This window comes from Mustelus asterias, chromosome 23, assembly GCF_964213995.1.
Source record: "Mustelus asterias chromosome 23, sMusAst1.hap1.1, whole genome shotgun sequence".
Classification (NCBI taxonomy): domain Eukaryota; kingdom Metazoa; phylum Chordata; class Chondrichthyes; order Carcharhiniformes; family Triakidae; genus Mustelus; species Mustelus asterias.
Genome location: NC_135823.1, coordinates 25,552,852 through 25,575,015, shown reverse-complemented (window position 1 = coordinate 25,575,015; position 22,164 = coordinate 25,552,852). Strand labels below are relative to the sequence as shown.

At 43.3% G+C, this 22,164-nt stretch overlaps 1 protein-coding gene across 1 annotated transcript in view; it reads right to left on the bottom strand.

Annotated features, from left to right (window-relative positions):
• Positions 1–19,274, bottom strand: part of radil (Ras association and DIL domains) — a 119,632-nt gene extending 100,358 nt beyond the window's left edge. The window contains exon 1 of the mRNA XM_078240150.1: positions 18,743–19,274. Coding sequence (XP_078096276.1) covers positions 18,743–19,274 — 532 coding nt within the window. The remainder of the gene's footprint in view (positions 1–18,742) is intronic.
• Between the last annotated feature and the right edge of the window lie 2,890 nt (positions 19,275–22,164).

The window sequence follows — 22,164 nt, the reverse complement described above, 5'->3', positions numbered from 1 at the left end:
GTATACAATAGGTTTTGACCATTTAAACTGATTTAAGATGTATCTAAAGTCCCGGTATTCAACATGATTCTGAGATACATGATCATTGTAGATTCTAAATAAAGCCAAACGAAAATGGAATACAGCACTCCAGAATACGGCTATAGTTTCATAAAATGACAAAGTATATTCAATTTTATAATACTGTATTGGAACCAATATTTTGTCAGAAGCAATCACTTGCTCATTAAAAGTATTGCAAATGAAATGTTGCAGAAAATTAACTCTTTCTCTGTTGAGGTCTTTTACCCAGGACATAGCACCCCCATCTCAGCCAGAAACTCCCACGTTCAAGTCCCAGTCCAGGGCTTGTTATCTACAGAAGGAGTGTTTATGACATGGTTCAAACAGGCTGATAATCAGTCTGCTAGCTCTTCTAATATTCTCCACTCTTCCCCAAAGGATGTGGGAGAAGATACTAAACAAATTATCTTTGTATCTTTCCCATAATCTTCACAAGCTTGTGTTTCAAGCTTCAAATTGCTTGTGCTTAGCTTGGCAGGCACTGCACTCTTTAACTGAAGATAAGAAAGGAATGGCTAATTTTCAGCCTGATTCTGCTAACTGACAGTTTGCCCAGGTCAGTTAATAACAAAGCAAAAAAATAAATCCCACTATGATTAGAAATGCAAAAACATGAGAACTCACATCCTTAATTAGAACGATTCTGCTAAGTTCCCTACACTGTTACTTCTACTTTAATCAAAAATGTTCCACTTGACGGTACGATAGCTGAAAGCTGAGCTGAATTACAGTCAAGCCTTAGTTTTCTGATTTCAAACAGCTTTACAATCATTTTACCAGCAATGGGAGGCAAATTCCTCGAAAGCTTATTTACAGCATTTGGCATTTGAACGTGGTCAACTGCAATGTTTGCAAAAGTCACATCAAACTGTAAATAGGATGAGAACTGGAAGTATAATCACTGAAATAGGTATTGTTGAGATCTCTGCTTCTTCTCTGTGTGTTGTCCTATATCTAAAACTAAAATGACAAATAATCATTACTAACCACAGCTCAGCTTCTTGGTCCACACTTCAGAAAGTGGAACAAATCTTCCAATGCACTCTTCAGCAGGCTCTTAAACAAACACTTTGGTACCACTTGATGTCAGTGATGATGTGAAAGCTTCCTCCTCATTTACTGGGAATGCAGTTGGGTTCATGAGAAAGATTGTACATCCCTCCTCTCTAAGCCTCAGGGATCGACTGAAGCACTCACTTCATATGAAAATCGTCTGGAATTCATAACCCTGCTGTTTATACACATTCTCCAATAAAAACAGAATGATTCCATACATGTACAAGCTACCAAGGGACTACTAATATATTAAAGTCACTCATACATTCTACTTTAGACACATCATTTGTAATACTGTCTTCAATTCATGGTTTATTAATCCCTGATATTTTAAATGATTACTTTAATACAAATGGTTTATAGCTTGTGCAAAACTCTAATGACAGCTGCAGGGATTATATTTACAAACAGTTACATGGGATTTTCATCCATTTGCAGGTTAATATTTCTCTGTAGTTTAAACCTGTTCACAGGAACGAAATATGTAGGAAAAATGCCCAAGGACTCCTGAATTAAAACTTCCCTAGCTGAAAGAAAAGCTTAATTAGAGAACACCTTATAGTGGGGTGGCATAAGGAGAGACTTTGCTTGGTGGGCAAAGGGAAACAACAGACAGCTGAATCAATAAGAAAGAAGTCTATGATCTTCTTGCATTATTGACACTGATGAGGGTGGCAATAAAATAAGTTTAAGGAGATAGTGGATAGTGGAGAAATGGGGTTATTTTTGCTTCTCAAGTGATCCTGGAGCGGTGGTCAGCTTTAGCAGTGGACATTAAGGTCTGATAGCATTTGATATCGTCTAACCAGGTCTTCTAACGGAGGGAGTTGATAATGTCATACTAGAACAGTAGCTCTGGTAGATTAGAACTGGAAAAGGTGTGAGGATGGATTTTAATGGGCACACGGATGTCAAAGGTGGAATTATTGAGCAGATTGGCTGCTGCAGAAATAACGTGCCAAATGGACAGACAAATGCTAGTGTAATCATTCCGGTTCACCAGTTAAGTAATAACAAGTGCAAAATTTATTTACACATAACTACAATAGAGGCTTGCAACCTCATTGCTGCCAGTCAACTTCCAAGAAGGTTCTGGAACAGAAACCTAAACTCACCATGATTATTCTCCTATCCTTGCTCCCTGGTTAGTTCCTGGAGCCATGTGGTCTTGACTAATCACCACATCCCTCCCCTCTAAGTCCTTTTATTCAAATGTTAATACTTAATTTACATAGTCCAAGATCATTAAATATTCAATACATGAACTTAGTCAATTATAAATTAAGTCTTTCAGGGGTTTCCGAAAGCTTGTGGCGCAACTCTTCTGTCTGGGGTGCTTCCACAGGATTGCTGTCAGACAAAACCATAATGACAGATGCCTCTTCAGCCACAGGCAGTTCAGTTCTATCTGTTTTCATGGAGACGTCGGTTGTGCCTGCCACAGGACAACTAGTGCTTGGATAGTCGACCACAATCCCAGATGGCAATATAGCAGTACTGGCTGCTGGGGAAACTCTCACTCTCTCAAACGGTCTACGTGTTCCCGGACGATCCTTCCTTCTACGTCCACTTGATAAGGCAAGTTTGGGTACAATGACTCCAGAGACCCAACTCAACCCAATTCCTCACATTCATGGCTTCATCCATTGAAAACGACCCTGTTGACCTACATGAATCATGGTTTGTCTTCTGGCTGCTTTGGCTGGCCTCTACCCTCCTTGGCAAATTTGGAAGTATGAGGTTCAATCTCATTCTGAATTGACGGTTCATTAACAACTCTACTGGTGGGCAGACTCTCTTTTTTGCATCTGGAGTGGTCCTATAGCCCAGAAGGAATTGAGAGATTCTGCTCTCCAGGGTCCCTCCTGATTGCTTCTTAAGGCTACACTTGTTCAGCTAGTCCATTGGATGCTGAGTGGTAAGGCGCAGTCCCAATGTTTTGATACCATTGAGGGTGGCAAAGTTCTGAAACTCAGCACTCGTGAAGGTAAAAGTAAAGTTTATTTATCAGTCACAAGTAAGGTTTACATTAACACTGCAGTGAAGTTACTGTGAAATTAAAGCTGTTCCATTGTCAAACATTATGACGTTAGGTATTCTGTGGGTTGAGAAATATTAATGTAATTTCCCAACGGTAGCGTCTGATGTCGGCGACTTCGCCTCAAACACTTTCATCCACTTTGAATGTGCATCATCAAGGAGCAAAAATATTGTGCCCATGAATGGACCAATATAATCAATGTGGACTCAAGCCCATGGCCGGCCAGGCTACTCCCAAGGGTGCAGTGGGGCTGCAGCAGGTAACCTTTGTTGTTTGTAACCTAGTGCTTGCCTAGGCTCTCAATGTTGGCATCAATGCCAGGCCAGCAGACATAACTGCCGTTAGGCATCTTCATCTTAGACATACCCGGTTGGGCACTGTGTAATTCAGCTAGGAGCAATTCTCATCCTGGTACAAGGACAACTACTCTTGCTCCCCAAAGTATGATGTCATCTTGGTAACTCAACTAATCTTTATGTATAAAATATGGTATCTCTTTAGAAACTAGCTCATTAGCTCAACTCATTAGTATCCTGTGCCTCACTTTGGACAGTAGTGGATCCCAACTGGTCCAGTACTTGATCTGTTTCACTGAAACTGGCAACACGTCTAAGAAATTAATCTCAAGACTATTTCCTACAGTACTGGGGGAGTGTAAGTCTCTTGCAAAGGTAGTTGACTATGCGCAACCGCATTTGTGTTCCAGGCTGGTGCTTACAGGTATATTCAAGGTGGAGAGGATTAACGTTCAATGCTGAATGCTTGCCAATGTAATCGACAGAATAGCCTTGTCTTCTTTAAAAAGATCCAAAAGCGGTCTGTGTTCAGAAACAATGGTACAGTGCCTACCAAACAAATACTGGTAGAATTTCTTGACACCAAAAACTAATGATAATCCTTCTTTCCCAATTTACGAGTAGCCTTTTTCAGCCTCTGAGAGGGTTCTCGAGACATATCCTATTGGCCTTTAAGATCTGTCATCCATCTCATAGGACAACATTACACTAACGCCATGTGGAGAGGTGTCACAGGTTAACACCAATTCCTTAGACGATCAAAATGCACCAATAAATTCGACGAATGTAACAATTGCTTCACTTTGTTAAAAGCTTCTCTCTGGGGCATGTTCCAAAATCAAAGCTGGTGCTTCTTCAGCAGCATATGCAAGGGGCCCAATGATGTCGACAAATTTGGTGGAAACTGCCCATAGTAACTCACTGTTCCTAAGAATGACTCGAGCTCCGATGTATTTCTACGGCCTGGTGCCTCATTTATTGCTCTGACCTTGTCTTCCATGAGGTGTAACCCTTGTGCATCTACGTGATACCCCAGATAGGCTACCTTTGTGGCTTGAAAAGTACATTTCTCCTTCTTGAGGCGAATTCCAGCCTTTTGAAATCTCTTTGACACCTCCTATAAGTTAGCTAAGTGCTCAACTTCTGTTGATCCAGTTGTCAAAACATCATCCAGGTAAACCACAACTTGTGACAGTCTTTGCAATAGACTTTCCATTGTTCCCTGGAAAATAGCACATGCTGACAACACACCAAGGGGCAGACATTCATATTGGAACAAAGCTTTGTATGCGTTTAGCGTGACATAACCTCGGGAAGTGTCGACTAATTCAATTTGCTGATATGCGTGACTCATATCTAGTTTTGTATAAGATTGACCTCTGGCCAGCCTTGCATACAGGTCTTCAATCTTCGGGTTGGATACTTATCTACCTTGGCAGCCTAACTGGTAATTTGAAGTCTTCACAGATGCAGACGGTCTTGTCAGGCTTTATCATGACGCTATTGGTGCTGCCCAGTCTGCGAATTTAAATTGGCTAAATAATATCCGTTCTTCCAATCGCTTCAGTTCTAACTTTTCTGGCAAGGCACATGGTTCTGGCTTTGCTCTAAAAATACAACGGGTTGCCTCTGAACCTACACAGACCTTCACCTGGAGGCTCTTTATTTTACCTAACTGGTCGCAAAAAATGTTCTCATACTTCTTCATTAACTCAGGCAGTCCCCTTTCACATACGTGGAAGATCTCCATCCAGTTAAATTTGATTACCTTGAACCAATCACAGCCCAAAAGACTTGGCCCTTGACCTGACACTATTATTACTGGGAACTGAGCAGATTGCTGCTGATAGCGCACAGACACTGTGGTAGTATCCTTAATCCTGATGGCTTCTCCTGTGTAAGTTGTTAGTTTTGCTGCAGTACCCCTCAAATTCAGTGGCTGGACTCCTTCCTGTAAATATCGAAATGTGTGTTCTCCTATCACCGTGGCAGAGGCTCCCATATCAATTTGCATCTTTAAACACCTACCATTTACCAAAAGCATCACAGTGATGGGGGCTACTTTGCCCGCTTTCACATTGAATATTAGGTGAATATTTAAATCCCTGTACTGGACTCCTTCATACTACGCACTTGCAATGTATTACTAACTACATTATTGGGTAGACTAAACCTACTTTTACATCAGTGCCTTAAGCGACCTTTCCCATGACAGTGATGTTTCCCGTGGCAGAAAAACCATTCAGCCTCTTTATACCTGCAGGCTTCAGACGAATGATTATCCCACAATGGCAACACTCCACTTCAATCCTAGGTGATTGATTGATTGGCTCTTTTAAATCTTCTTGTTCTTTTGTGGAAGCAGTTGCTTCCCGTTTTAAGATGACATCTTCATTTTTGGCGCCACTGCTGACTGCAGCTTCCTGCCTTCATAGGTGAACTGCACCATTTTGCGCACTCTGAAGCTCCTGGGAGCCCTTCTCTGTGCTCTCCATCACCAGTGCCTTCTTAAAATTCAGATCTGCCTTTGGATGGCTTCATTATTTACCTCGCAGACTAAACGGACCCACAACATATCATTCAGATATGTCACAGTCACAGTGCTCTGAAACCTGTCTTAACTTGGTAATAGAAGTTGCAATAGTTTCCACAGGGGCTCTCCCAGGTGAGTTAAACTTAAATCGTTGCAATATTACTGATGGCTTCAGGTGCTAGTATGTTTTTACCAATTCAACTATCTTAGTGAATAACTAGGAATCGGGCGCACCTGGCGATATTGAATCTGCGTATTAAATTGTAACCCTGGGTCCCACATGCGCTCATAAGGATCGCCTCTCATATCCCATCATCCTTTATTCAGATGGCCTGAAAATAGTCGCCCAAACGTTCAACATATTGTGTCCAATCCTCCACAGAGACACCAAAAGGATCTATCCGTCCAAATAGGAGCATATCTGCAAACATTCTTCTGTTTCACAACTTGAACTGAACTTCAACAAGACTTTATACTCTCAACCTTGGGACTGCTTATTTCTCTTTTATCCTCATCACCAATATTATAATTCTGGTTCACCAGTTAGGGAAATAACAACTGCCTGATGGCTGCTACTCCGTTTCCAAGGTGGTTCTGGAACAGAAACCCGAGCTCACAGGGTGAACCCCCACCCTGCTCCTCGATTGGTTCCCTGGGTCATGTTAGCCTTACTCTGCAGATGGTTCCTTAAAGGGAATGAGCAGTGAAATCTAGATAGCTGGGAGCATGAAAATGCAGTGTTAGTGGACTTGGAAGGAATTTTCTCAGAATTAACACACATGGCGGTTGATAGTGGAAGCAGATAGTGGGTTATGAGTAGTGAGAAATACAAGGAGATGATCAGAGATGGTATTGTTGTGATGGGCACCTGGGAGTACAAAGGCCATATAAGATAGCAAGGTTGAGGAGCAATGTATGGTAGCAGTGTTTATCTGGAGATTTAGGGAGCATAAATGAGCAGTGAAATCGAAAGGAAAGAAGGCATGATGAGTTGTGATGGAGATTGAAGTCCCCAAAGATGTGTTGTACAGTACAGACACAGAATGGATCAGTGATAAATCGGGTTGGGGCTTGGGGAGTGCAGTACAGAACAAGGTTTTAAAGGGGATGGAACAAAGCCTGAAATGCTCGAAGGAGAAGATAGGAGGAAGGAGTGGTAGAGAGACTAAAGCGTGATTGGGTGATAAAGGCAATTGTACCACAGTGCCAGTTGGGCAGGGTAGGTGGTAGAAAGCATACCCTGGCAGGGAGGCTGCAAAGTGTTGCAAGCCATGACTCCTGTTTCCAGCAAAGCAAAACATTTATGCAGTGGTCCAAAATAACGTTGTGAATAGTAAGGGTCTTGTTTGTGAGTGAAGAAACATTCTAGGGGGAAAATGGTTAAAAACCTGATACAAAGTAACCTGGAAGATCCTGCGAAACTAAACATGGGTGATCTGAGGAGGAATGGAGGTGCCTTGAATGATGTGAGGTGATATGGGAAATTGGAGGAAGTATGGAGCGAGGGGTGAGGTTCAGGAGGTCTTTGAACAATGTTAGGAGCGGGGCTGCTGTGTTATAGATCAAGGCCCAAGTATTCACAAAGCCTGTGCTTTAGCCAAAATAGCACCAGAGCCCAGAATCCATAAGTCCCACCCACTGGCACCCACAGTCTTAACCATGGGGAGCAACATAAAATACTTCGCACATCGATAGTTCATGGAGACAGCAGCACATTTAAATGAGAAGAAGCGATTGTGGTCACCCGGGTTTCCGAAACACAACTCGTAGACTTTACAAATGTGAAAGATCTAAACCTACTGGAGTTATTTGGAGAGTTAAGTTATCCTTTTGGAGAGGTAAATTACCTCTTTTGGAGAGGTCAGGTACCTTTTGGGAGACCAGGTATCCCTTTGGGGCTGTTTAGAGTGGACATGAATGTTCATAAAAAATGGGTAAGTTCTGTGGAACTGTCAAGCTGCCAAATCATTTAAATGCTCTGCCCTTTAAATTTTGACAAAACAACAAGCCTGCAGTTGAAAAAAGATGCTTGCAATTTCAATAGCTGTTGAATTAAGTGCTATCATTATGCTATTATTTCAGCTTGACTAGTTTCACAACCTGTCATTATGACAGCAGGGGGTTGTAAATTCACAATTCTATTGACAGCTCCAAGTGGCTATAAAGAGATCAGGTGCCTTTGATGACGGATTATAAATACAAATGTTTGTTTTCATAAGGAATTAAGTACTTGATGGTATTTGAATGGGCTTTTACCAATGACAGTGTTTTTTTAAATATAGTGAAGTCTGTAATGGATATTTAGAAATTATTTCATCTCACCATGACATCTGAGTTTTTCCTGAGGTAGTTACTGGATGGGTTGGCATAGAGGGTGTGAGGGCAAAGGGTGGTGTGTGGGGAGTATATGGGTTGGCATGAATTGACACTAATTTGGCATTGAGGATCTAAAGGGACGGAGAAGAGGGGCATAGGTATGAGGGACCATGGGGGTGGGCAGAGGGATATAAATTCCCACTTATGATATTGTGACTATGGGGAGAGGGGGGCATGAGATGGCAAGAGTTGGCATGGATGGAGCATGGGGAGTGTATGGATGGTGATGGGTAAAGACCAGAGAGCTAGCGCTTACACAAACCTCCAGACCAATGAATTTAAAATTAACCAGCAAGCATACATTTAACCTTGATGTTCCCCAGGGTAGTATGTCTCAGAAATACATAATCAACCTGAACATTTAGATTTCCCCTTCAGACTTTCACCTACCCAGGTTTCCCTTCTTCCAATACAACTGGAAAAATATCAGTCTAGCTACAACTTGAAATACAAACTCCACAGAAGTTCTTAGAATCAGGTCAGCTCCTCAGTTACCATCTCCCGGCAGGCTGCGCAGCTACTGAAGCTGTATGCCTGCTGATTAATTTTAAACACTTTGGCCTGAATTCTGGTGTGGGTTTGGTAAAACTGAACCTGCGCACTTTCTGAGCCTTCTGAAACCTGACCCGTGTGTGACTTTGCCCATAGTGTCAGGTGTGCAGTGCATTTTGCAAGCCGCAGTGGGGTGGGACAAGCGGATTAGAAGGCCCGCCTTGGGCTCCGAATCTTCATTCCTGACTCAGGTACGCAGAGCTGGGAAAGTTCCCGACTGCGCAAATATGACTGGGGAGAAAGTATCCTGAGCCGTCAGATTTTTGTTCCTGGGATGGGTGCTAACCAGAGTCAGGCCTGTTGCCGCCAGAAATAGTGGAGAGGCAGCCACAGGGGCTGCCAGGCACGGAGGTAGGCTGTTTAAAAGGCCCACCTCGGTGTTCTAGGAATTCATCTCAGTTGTAATAAGAACAGTAAAACATAAAAATAGTCCTTGAGCCTTCAGACCCCCTTAACCCCACACAATCCACATGCAAACTGAAACCACCTCATGGTTTACCTCATCATCCTTTACCTGTTTGGTCTTCTAGCTTGACAAGGTTTGTCTTACTCTATAAGTGACTTGGAGGTGGTCTGAATTTAGATTTTATTGTAACCACTTATTTAGAACTATTTACATCCAAGACCTCATGGTATGTACATTTTTCTCCAGACATAGATTGTTTTGCATTTTGCTCCCTTAGAGTCTCTTGGTCATTTAAAAAAATTATTTATGGGATGTAGGCATTGCTGGCTATGCAGCATTCATTGCCCATCCATAATGGCCCTTGAGAAGATAGTGGTGATCCGTCTTGAACCATTGCAGTCCCCGAGGTGTAGGTACACCCACAGTGCTGTTAGGGAGGGAGTTCCAGGATTTTGACCCAGCCACAGTGTAGAAAGGGCAATATATTTCCAAGTCAGGATAGTGAGTGATTTGGAGAGGAATTTCCAGGTAGTGGTGTTTCCATGTGTCTGCTGTCCTTGTCGTTCCAGATGGTAGTGGTTATGAAAGATGCTGTCCAAGGACCCTTGATGAGTTCCTGCAGTGCATCTTGTAGATGGTACAAGCTACTGCCATAGATGGTGGACAGACTTTGGGGAGTTAGTAGGTGAGTTACTTGGCACAGGATTCCTAGTGTCTGACCTGCTCTTGTGGCCAATGTATTTATATGGCTAGTCCAGTTCAGTTTCTGGTCAATGGTAACCCTCCCAAGATATTGATAGAGGGGGGTTTCAGCAACGATAATGTCATTGAATATCAAGAGGCAATGGTTAGATTCTCTTTTGCTGGAGATGGTCGTTGCCTGGCTCCTTTTGTGTAGCATGAATGTTACTTAACACTTGTCAGCCCAAAGCTCAATGTAGTCGAGGTCTTGCTGCATTTGGATATGAACTGCTTCAGTATCTGAGGAGTCACAAATGGTGCTGAACATTGCGTAATCATCAGCGAACATCCTCACTTCTGACCTTGTGATGGAAGGAAGATAATTGATGGAGCAGCTGAAGATGGTTGGGCCTAGGACACTACCCTGAGGAACTCCTGCAGAGATGTTCTGGAGCTGAGATGATTGACTGCCAACCATCATAACTATCTTTCTTTGTGTCAGGTATGACTCCAACTAGAGGAGGGTTTCTCCTGATTTCCACTGACTCAAATTTTGCTAGGGTTCCTTGATGCCATACTTGGTCAAATGCTACCTTAATGTCAAAGGCAGTCACTCTCACCTCAGCTTTTGAATTAAACTCCTTTGTCCATGTTTGAACCAAAGCTGTAATGAGGTCAGGAGCTGAATAATCCTGGTGAAAACCAAACTGAGTGTCACTCTGAGCAGGTGCTGCTTGATAGCACTGTTGATGACCCTTTCCATCACTTTACTGATGATCGAGAAAAGACTGATGGGACGGTAATTGACAGGTTGGATTTGTCCTGCTTTTGTGTGTATAGGACATACCTGGGAAATTTTACACATTGTTGCGTAGATGCCAGTTGACACCTCATATTTAAGTAAGTTTGGTGCTGCTTCTGGCATATTCTGCTGCACTCTTCATTGGACCAGGGTCGATCGCCTGGTTTGGTGGTAATGGTAGACTGGGGGATATGTTGGGCAATGAGTTTACAGATTGTGATTGAGTACAATTCTGCTGCTGCTGATAGCCCACAGTGCATCTTGGATGACCAGTCAAGTTGCTAGATATGTTTGAAAGTTATACCATTTAACACGGTGGTAGTGCTACTTAACACAATGGAGGGTATCCTCAATGTGAAAATGGGTTCCCACACCCACCCCATCCACTGGAAGTAAAAGCATAGTCCGTTTACCCAACTTCACCAAGCCATAACCCCCTGGGACATCATAATATCAAAAACATGGCAGAGAAATGGCTGTTTACCAGGGGAACAATGAGGAAAATCAAACATTTTCAGTCTTTGACTTAACAATCCTTCTTCCTTGACCCAGTGCTAGCTCTACCATTCTTTTCTGACTTGTCTGCAGCTTTTCAGCTGCATATAAGCCTGTCCATCGCAATAATCTCCATCTCCTCTCAACTAATTTCTGCACTCCATTTGATACAGACCTGACTTCAGTATTCCAGTCATATGTTCAACCAGAATTCAGGTGGAACCATCAGTTTGGTTTTATCTGTGTGTTGCCACTTCGAGTTTCTTAATTAGCTGGACATACTGCAGGTATTCTTGGTCTCTTTCAGCAGTTAGCCATTGGCTCTCTCATGTAATGGCGTATGGATGAAAATAAAGACACTGTGGCTCTTGCTCCGGTATCATACATTTTCCTGCATTATCTAACTTGTACATTGATGGAATAAATATCTGATAACATATCTTCCAAAGGGTAGATGCCCAGGAGCACTGATGTGGCATCAGCTATACTCTGCACTTAGGAAAGCTTACCACTTGTGCCTGCTTGTGCAGTTGCATCCCTTTAAGGAGAAACTGAATAACTGTTTTTGATGGAAAACAAGGCTTCTATAATTTTTTTGATGCGTTGTTGGACTGAAAACAGACTGATGCAGAAATCATCACCATTGAAGCTTAAGAGCATCAGATTTCATAAAGCAATTCTGTTGTAAGCTTCACATCCATTGGCAGGACTGTTCTTGTGGTAGATCTAGCCTGGTTTGAGAAAGCAGCATAGAGTTACCACTCTCCCTCAAAGCATAGACACTAGAGTGAGATTGCTCAGATATCTCCAAGGTGAATTGAGGTTTGAAGACTTGGACATGAATTTTTGTAAAGACAGGGAGGGTCCCTGGTTTGGCCAAAGTGGCACTAGAGATTGATTCTGAAAGTCCTGCCCCTGAACCTGACACCCGCCATTTTCACAGGTTGTAGTTTGATTCACGGAGGCAGTTGCATATGCAAAAGTGCAGCAGCCTTCAAACAGATCCAAATTTCATATCTGGGATGTCCAAAACACAACCTGTGGGCTTTAGACTTTACAGGAGAAGGTCTAAAACAGCTGCGTTCTTCTGAGAGACAGAGTAGCCTCTTGCAGAAGTAAGATATCCTTTTGATAAGTCCAGGAACACTTTTGGGAGAGGTCAGGTGACTTTTGGGGGAGGTCTGGTGTCCTTTGGGAGAGGCCAGGTGACCTTTGGAAGAGGTCAGGTGACCTTTGGGAGAAGTCAGGTGACCTTTGGGATTTTTAAACGTAGATATGACTATGCGTAAAAAGTGGATAAACTCATTGGAACTGTCGAGCTGATTGGAACTGTGAAACTGTCAAGGCTTTTAAATCTCCTGGTCTTTAAGTCATTTTTTAAAAATGCTTTTTTATTTGTTCATGGGATGTAGGCATTTGCTGCCCATTCCCAATGGCCCTTGAGAAGGTGGTGGTGAGCCACCTTCTTGAAAAGTTACAGTTCATGCGGTGTAGGCACACCCATAGTGCTGTTGGGAAGAGAGTTCCAGGATTTTGATCCAGTGACAGTGAAGGAACAGCAATATAGTTCAAAGTCAGGATGCTGTGTGGCTTAGAGGGGAACCTGAAGGTGGTGGTATTCCCATACATCTGCTGCCCTTCTCCTTCTAGGTAGTAGAGGCCGGGGGTCTGGAATGTACTGATGAAGGAGCCTTGGTGAGTTGCTACAGTGCATCTTGTAGTTGGTACAAATTGTTGCCACTATGCATTGGTGTTGCAGTTTTAAAAAAAGTGCTTGCAATTTCACTCTGTTTGTGTTGACATAGTAAGAAGTCTCACAACACCAGGTTAAAGTCCAACAGGTTTATTTGGTAGCAAACGCCACTAGGTTTCGGAGCGCTGCTCCTTCGTCAGGTGATCTGCATTTCTTTCAGTATTTTATCCAACTTTGGTACCCATGGTGCATTTTCACATAGGATTCCCTCATCTCCCTTCAGGCTTCGGAGCCTTTCTCCATCACAAGATTCAGGAGAACTTTGGAACTGTTCATCCGGTTTCCCTTCTCCACGCACTCAGTGATTTTCCTTTAGATGCAGAGGGAGCACGGCTCTCAGTCAATGTGGTGGGCAATCAGCATGCCTCTCACTTCACTTCATGTGCCTATCACTTCATTCATGCTGGTAGAAAAATATCTACACAGATGGAAATCAGTGGAATCTGGCAGCCCTTTATAAAACACGGAGTTTGGTGATTTTAGAGAAACTACCAGAACTCGCCCTGTTCCCATCGACTCCCCGTCTCCATCAATCAGGAAGGGAAGACTCCAAGCCCCGCGCACAGAGCCCTGAGGACTTTCATTGTAGGATTTGAGCTGCATGACTGATTTCACAACCCACGATTATTACACTGGGTGCCTGTCAGCTCACAGTTTGATTGACAGATCCAAGTGGTTATAAAGTATTTGATAAGGGAATGTGAATACAAACGCTTGTTTTATAAGGGATTAAGCACTTGAACAAAACATTTGTTTTTATAAGGGGTCAAGCAATTAATTGAAATGTTTGCTTTTATAAGGGATTATGTTATTGAAGGAATGTAAATAAAGTCAATGGGTTTTCATTTTTACTAAAAACACTCTCATTCATTATGTTTGCAACAGACACTTAGAACTTTATTTTATTTCATCTCAGCATGGGTCCTGAGGTTGGCCAATAGTGGATACTGGGTGAGTAGTCATGGAGGATGTAAGGACAACAGTGGTTGAGGTGCATGTGTTCGCATACAGTTGGCATAGGGGTTATAAGAGCCATAGGGGTTGGGTAGAAGGGTACAGGTGGGCAAGGGACTATAAAGGGAGTTGGTAGAGGGTCATAGGTTGACATAGGCATGATAAAGGGCCACGGGGTGGGTAGAAGGGAATAGGTGGGCAAGGGGCTATAAAGGAATGGGGTGGGTAGAGGGGCATAGGTGAGCATGGAGTATGTGTGATCATGGAGGTTTGGTGGGCGGCATGGTGGCACAGTGGTTAACACTGCTGCCTCACAGTGCCAGGGACCCGAGTTCTATTCCGGCCTCGGGTTACTATGTGTGTGGAGCTTACGCGTTCTCCCTGTGTCTGCGTGGGTTTCCTCCGGGTGCTCCGGTTTCCTCCCACAATCCAAAGATGTGCAGGTTAGGTTGATTGGCCATGCAAAATTGTCCCTTAGTGTAAGGGAGATTAGCAGGGTAAATACATGGGGTTATGGGGATGGGGCCTGGGTGGGATTGTTGTCAGTGCAGGCTCGATGGGCTAAATGGCCTCCCGTCTGCACTGTAGGGATTCTATGTTATGGATACGGTTGACATGGATGCAGCACGGAGAGTGTTATGCATGTGAGGATTGGAGGGATTTTTTTCTTACAGCTGGGATGAAGTCCTGGATCATCGAGACAGGCCCTTCACACAGCCCGCCTCCCCACCTGGCAGCTCCTGTGTCCTCCTCCAAACTCTTTCAGGGGACGGCGGGCCCAACTGCTGTTAACATCTGCATCCGTCACCCCAGAATGAAAATTAGACCATCCAGGGCACTTTCTCCCTATTCGATATTGCAGAACCAGGTATCTTCGCAACATACATGCTTCCAACTTAGGAGAGAAAATTCAGTCCCCTAGTTCCTGGGAAGATGCCAGTGTGGGCCAGGCACCTGAAATGCGGTTACACCTCTGCACAAGCTCCTTGTTCTTCTCTCAATACTGATATGCCACTGTAACCCCAATAGAATTGTCATACTGTACTTTGTGAACCTAACCTCATCCAAAATTCTGCTGCCCACATACTAACTTGCACCAAGACCCACTTAACCATTACCCCTGTGCTCAATGCCCTACATTGGCTCCTGACCTGACAAAGTCTTGATGTTAAGATTCTCACCCTTTTCTTCAAATCTATGCATCGTCTTGTTCCTCCCCATGGCTGTTACCTCCTCCCACCCCACAACCCTAAAGGATCTCTGCACTCCTCCAATTCTCTCCTCTTGTGCATCCCTGATTTTCAGCACTCCACCGCTTACTGCCTAGGCCAGAACTCATTCAATAAACCTCTACTGTAAAGAGCCTTGGAATGTTATATCATGTTAATAGTGTTATATAAATGGAAGTAATGTTAATACAGCTATCCACAAGAGTAATGTGGGCAATGTATTTCCAAAAAAAGACAAGGCAGAAATGCAGCTGCATACACTCGCAGCAAGAAATGCACCAAAGCTAACGTAACTACATGAAGAGCAAAACAAACTAATCAATGTTAAATTTAATATCAAACTGTCAATTATACTTAAGAATCAATCTTATAAAGACCAGAGCAGAAAACCTCAGCAGCCCATGTTATGCGAATAAGCATGCTGAAGAGTAAGCAGGCAAAAAGGACGATTGAGATAGGAATGAGACTAGTTTCTAAAGGATTGATTAAAATTACGACGCATAACAAGCTTCCTGCATGCTCCGCAGGAGACCTCTGTAAACTTTCTGCTCACTGAAACTGGTACTTAACAATCTGCACAGTCATCTATACTCCCCTAAACTCTCAAGGTGCAAATATGCACCCTTTGAGTCCACAAATGTTAATTAATACTCACAGTTTAAAACATACCAAACCTCACAAGGACGATTCACCCAAAAATATTCCAAGTGTCGAATTCGCATAAAAACTGGAGTAAATCCCACTGATCTTTTCAGCGGGAGTTTCAAAATGAATCTCCCACACTCTGCGCACTGCAGAATGCCTCAGCGTGAATCATGCTGAAAATCAGTTGACAGGGGATATTCCTGCTGGAGAGGCCGGCAGCATAGCGCTGAGTGGACCATTGCGCATGCGCCAATCTGTCAGCACCAAGATCGGCGCATGCGCAGTGGCCCCGCACTGTCGGCCTTCTGATCACTGGTTACTGTTCGAGCTGATGTGGAGATGCCGGCGTTGGACTGGGGTAAACACAGTAAGAAGTTTAACAACACCAGGTTAAAGTCCAACAGGTTTATTTGGTAGCAAAAGCCACACAAGCTTTCGAGGCTCTGAGCCCCTTCTTCAGGTGAGTGGGAATTCTGTTCACAAACAGAACTTATAAGACACAGACTCAATTTACATGAATAATGGTTGGAATGCGAATACTTACAACTAATCCAGTCTTTAAGAAACAAAACAATGGGAGTGGAGAGAGCATCAAGACAGGCTAAAAAGATGTGTATTGTCTCCAGACAAGACAGCCAGTGAAACTCTGCAGGTCCACGCAACTGTGGGAGTTACAAATAGTGTGACATAAATTCTGATTCTAGGATCGCATGATAAAGACTCAGGAGGAAAAAAGCAGAAATATTTATGTGAAATAGTGTGACATAAACCCAATATCCCGGTTGAGGCCGTCCTTGTGTGTGCGGAACCAGCCAGAACGAGCTGAACGAGCTGGCCAGCCCCGCTATCCCCGCATCAGTGGCCCTCCGACTCCCCCACGGCCCGATCGCTGGTCCCCTGAACATGCCCAGGCTAGCCTCGACCCTCCCCCCACCCCACCCCCCCACCCTGCCCCGGCCCACCTCGATGGCGGTACCCAGGGTACCACCCTCCGGCACCTGACCCTCTGGGGGGCCTTGATGGCCCCCCCTCACTCCAGCGGGGTTGGGCCGCCGCTCACACGAGTAGAGAGCTATACTAAACCCCGCTGGAGTGAAACACTCCTTGCAGGGGGGAGACGCTAGCAGGCCCGGAGATTTCAGTCCATGGTCCACTCATGGTATTTAAAATACATTTAAATTCAGATTTGCATAATTTCTTCAGCTCCGCCGATTTCTGGCACAGAGCTGCCAGCGCCGTTAATCCGGCTGCCGGAGAATCGCGGAGGATGTGTCATCCAGCAGCCTGCAAAACAGTCTCCACTTGAGTTTCCCGGAACGCTGCTCTACAAAATCAGCACACGAGATGGGAGAATCGCCCCCCACACCTCAACTGTGAGTGACTAAGACCTCATACCATATTATTATAAAATAGATATAGATATGCTCATTGCTATTTCTAAAACTTTAAAACAGAACAAAGGCCTTTAAAATGGCTAAAGTTGTGTCTGTCTTTGATACCCGAACAAACAATACTACCTGGCAATTTCAGGAAAACTCAGACCTCGTTATCTCGGAGGAGCCACTACCACTGCATGTGGACAGCACAGCCTCAAAGAGAACTATAAAGTCCATTTGCAATTAATAACCCAGCCTAGCCAGAAGGAGATGGATCATCTGCAAAGATAAAGATCCTGCAAGCTTAATTTCCATTCCTAATGGCCGAGACATCTAACAGTCTTTGGAATCAGACGATGGATACACATCCTTTGTCAAAGATGGTGGAGAGGTGGGAGTCATGTGACATGGGCCTCTAGCTTGTGGAACAGGTAATATTGCCTTGATGAACTGAAAAGCTCAGTCTGCTGTTAACCATCTGATTAGCAGTCTCACAATCATAGAATCCCTACAGTGCAGAAGGGGCCATTCAGCCCATCAAGTCTGCACTGACAACAATCCCACCCGGCCCTATCCCATAACCCCACATATTTACCCCACTAATCCCCCTGACACTAAGGGTTAATTTAGCATGGCCAATCTACCTAGCCCGCACATCTTTGGACCGTGGGAAGAAACTGGAGCACTCGGAGGAAACCCACGCAGACACGGGAGAATATGCAAACTCCACACAGACAGTGACCCAAGCCGGGAATCGAACCCAGGTCCCTGCTAACCATTGTGCCACCGTGCCGCCCATAGGAGCTCTGTCCTGGTTGAACACCTGGCCCCATCTATACTGCTTTTGATGGAAATTCTGTACCATTGCCTGCAAGATTGATTAATCTCTGCATGCCTATCTCATCATGTGAAGTCAACAACCCTGGAACAGTGAATTATCCAGCATCAGTTTTCAGCACACCGATAAGTGTGAAGGAATACTTCATTGGACTTTGATTGTGGACTCTGGAAACCACATGAAGTAATATTTATTTTCTCCATGGTTTTGATACTGTAAAAAGCTTATTTTCTCTATCCCTCTCTTTACTGTTTGAATGTGGAGGTGACATTGCGACCCTCCTTTCACATTTTGAATATGTGCAATAAACTAATCCTTTTTTATCTCACCCTACCTCGAATTTGTTGTGAGGTTATTAATAGGAATTTGGATCACACCAAAACCTAGTGGCTGGAAAATATACCACTGTTTATAAAGAGGGAAGCAAATCAAAACACTTTTCTGTTTACGGACAAGTGGTGAGAGGAAAAAATAATGCTCTTTAAATTATCCCTCTCCCTCCTCCCCCAAGCTGGTCTGTAACATTACCATCAGCATAACAAGTTATTTTGGGACTCCAGCACAGGTGATCTGAATACCTTACGGAGTGCCAAAGTGCCCTGTGTATCCAAACTCCCCTGAAGAAAATGCATGCACTAAGTTGTACCTGCGGTTGTTGTATCTTTCTCCTTAGCAGCCATCTCCTCCACATCAACCCGTCTTCGAAGCTCAAATCTTCTGGAAAACCCCTCTTTAGGTTTCCACAGGTCTTGAAGAAGGAGAGGTTTTTCATTATCCCCCAGAGCTCGGAGACACTCTGTCCGCCAGTGTTTGTCCATCCCCTCAAATCTTCCAATCACATCACACAGCAGGTACTCACTGGCACACTTTTTGCTTACAGAGTGGCGCTCAAGGGCTTCTTTAACCAACTCCTGGGCACTTGACCGTGGCGTAGCCAGGACGCTTTTGTAGTTGGTTCCACTGCAGATTGCATTTCCAAAGATCTTAAGTATTCCAGGAGCCGACAGCTGGATGGAGAGCTCCGAAGGGTCATCCGTTAGATCTGTCGGACTATCAGTTACAGAACGTCGCTCACGATAACTTAGCTTCCGGTATAGAACCTGCGTGAAAGCCCGGCTCTGTCTCTTCAGTTTGTTCTTTGATGGTTGGGACATATTTGTTGATGATGCGTAAAACATGCTGTCAGATAAATGAGATCTGAAACTTAGGAAAAGACAAAAATATAGAGATTGGTACAGTAGAGTCATCAAGGACAATGTTATAGATTTTAAAATGATTCCCCATCATTTTGAGTTGAATCCACATCAAAAATTGACACATTCGTCAGCTCGTACAATATCCCAGAATATGTCACACATTTTTCTCTATCTCATGAGATCTATTTTTGTAGCTACATGTGGAGGTTTGGCATCTGAACTGGTCTGCAACTTGTCCTTTTGGTTCCCCTCCAATATATTGTCAAAAATATATCCAACCACTAAAAAAGAATAAGGGACCAATAATTTGATTATTAGACAGAGAGGCCTGAGGCTCACGATGTGTTCAGCCAATGTGAAAAGGAACAGAGAGCAGCAGACAAACTGTGCGCAAAGATTATTAAGACCATAAAAATTATACAATTTGCAGGCCTCCCATAATGTTACTGGAGCACCAAATTTAGGGACATTTCCCTACATTTTAAAGCAATTTCTGCCAACGTTTCAGCAGGGTATCTGGAGAATCGCCATGAGGATTACTATCACCCATGCCAATTGTTGCAGCTCCAGCCACTTAGATGTTACTAAAATTGTTGACGGTTGCATGCAGAGCAGCATTTATAATTCTGCTTTTAGCAAACAAATGCCTTGTTGTGTAACTTGGGTCAGCCTCTAACTGATCATGTTAGTCTTCAGGTATCATAGTGTTTATATTGCTGGATGAGTAACCCAGAAACCAGGACTGATCATTCCAAGTTGAAAATTTTGTTTGAGGAATTTAAATGTTGTTAGTTAAATAAATCTGGGTTGAAAGCTGGTGTCAGAAATGTTGACCACAGAATATTAGGTTGTCGTAAAGACACAACTGATTCATTAATTTCTTTTAGAAGGAAATCTGTCCTTTCCTGGTTTGGGCTATGAGTGACTCATAGTTCATAAGATATAGGAGCAGAATTAGCCCATTCGGCCCATCGAGTTCGCTCCGCCATTCGATCATGGCTGATATGCTCCTCATCACCATTTTCCTGCCTTCTCCCCATAACCCTTCAACCCATTACCAATTAAAAATCTGTCTATCTCCTCCTTAAATTTACTCACTGTCCCAGCATCCAGCACACTTTTGGGTAGCGAATTCCACAGATTCACAACCCTTTGGGAGAAGTAGTTTTTCCTCAACTCAACATATCCATCATAATGGTTAACTGCCTGTTGAAATGAGTTAGTTAGCCAGCCAATGTATCAAACTGTTTGGACTAACTATAAGAAGAAAAATAAAACTGGACGAACTACTTGGCATTGACCTAAACGCTGATTCTGGACACGACAAAAGCACACCCATAGTCTTCCCTCACTAACATCTAGGGACGTGTGCCAAAATTGGGAGACCAGTTCCACAGCAGGCTGTCAGACAACAGCCTCAATCATATTCACCGATTCATACATTTCAGCCAATGTCTCAGACTTCCCCATCTCCATCCCTAGCTATATTTTGTCCCACTGGCAGGACAGACTGTCAGAGGTGGCAGCATTGTGGTATACAGTCGAGAGAGCTCTGGGAATCCTCAACATCGACTCTGGACATCAGGCAAAGAAACTTCCCGCTGATTATTACCATCCTCCCTCAGCTACAACACAGGACTATGTGCAAGCTCGACAGCAGAAGCAACATGTCTGGGAATTTTTGGGATAAATTAGTAAAAAGTGATGTTAAAGGCCCCTGGTGTTTTGTAACATTTAATTCTCTGATTTCCACCCAGAAAATGAAATGTTAACTTTTGTTTCCTCCTGGATTCAATTCATTGTATAAAGCAAACAAAACTAAGAATGAAGTCCCTAATGAAAAACACACTGAATTTAATAATCCTAAATGTATGAACATGTTGTGAAGGGCTCTCATGTGTTACTGATACAGTGATTTACTGCTTTGTTGGAATGTGAGACAGGAAATAATTTAAATGTTAATTCAGGCATTCAGTGTTGTTCTTATTGTTCCTACAAGTCTACAAACTGTTGCAATGAATGGAGAGAATGTTTGCAGAAAATCAATCATATACATGTTATTAAAATGGCTGAATGTGAGTTTAAGGGAGAAAATAGATTTGACAATAAAAGTACACAGATTCCTATATGTTTATCTTCCTATACACGGTCCTATGTCCTATATTCCTATACACGGTCAATGGTTCTTAAAATATTCTTTGTTTGTAATTTAGTTTGGGGGGAATAATTTTGTTTGAATAAAGGATTATCAGATCTTATGCTGCAAATTGCTCATTTATTCTCTGAAAGTGGTCTAAAAGCCTTATCAGATGAATGCACATCAGAATAGAACTGAAACATGATGCTATATGAAAGGTAACGTCAAAATAAAGGTACTCTTGTATGTAACTGAGAGTTAAATTTTGAATGTGGAATGGCACTGTAAATGTCCTTTCAGGTGGGCTGCAGGTGATTTGTATTTCCAAGCTCCTGACAGTAACAATGGCAAAAGGCAGTGTTAATGCCAGTTGTGCAAGGGGATGTGGAATGTGCCTGGCTGGAGCAATTGTGGCACTGAGGATCACTGAGTTCTCACCCAGAGAGGTGCTGTTAACACAGAGTGAAGTCAAAGCCAAGAAACATTCTGCAGAAGAAAACTTAATGGACTCCTGATTCAGAAAGGACAGGCAGATGTTTAAAAATCCTCATACCGATAGGCAATGCCTACTCTTTAGCTTTATAGTTGACCATGTAGCTTAATTTTCCTCCACTGGTGACCTGAAAATGACCTCCAGAGAAACACAGGAATTAGGAGCGAACTCAGGCCTTTGAGTCCGCTCTGCCATTTAACGTGACCATGGCTGATCTTATCTTGGTCTCAACTCCATTTTCC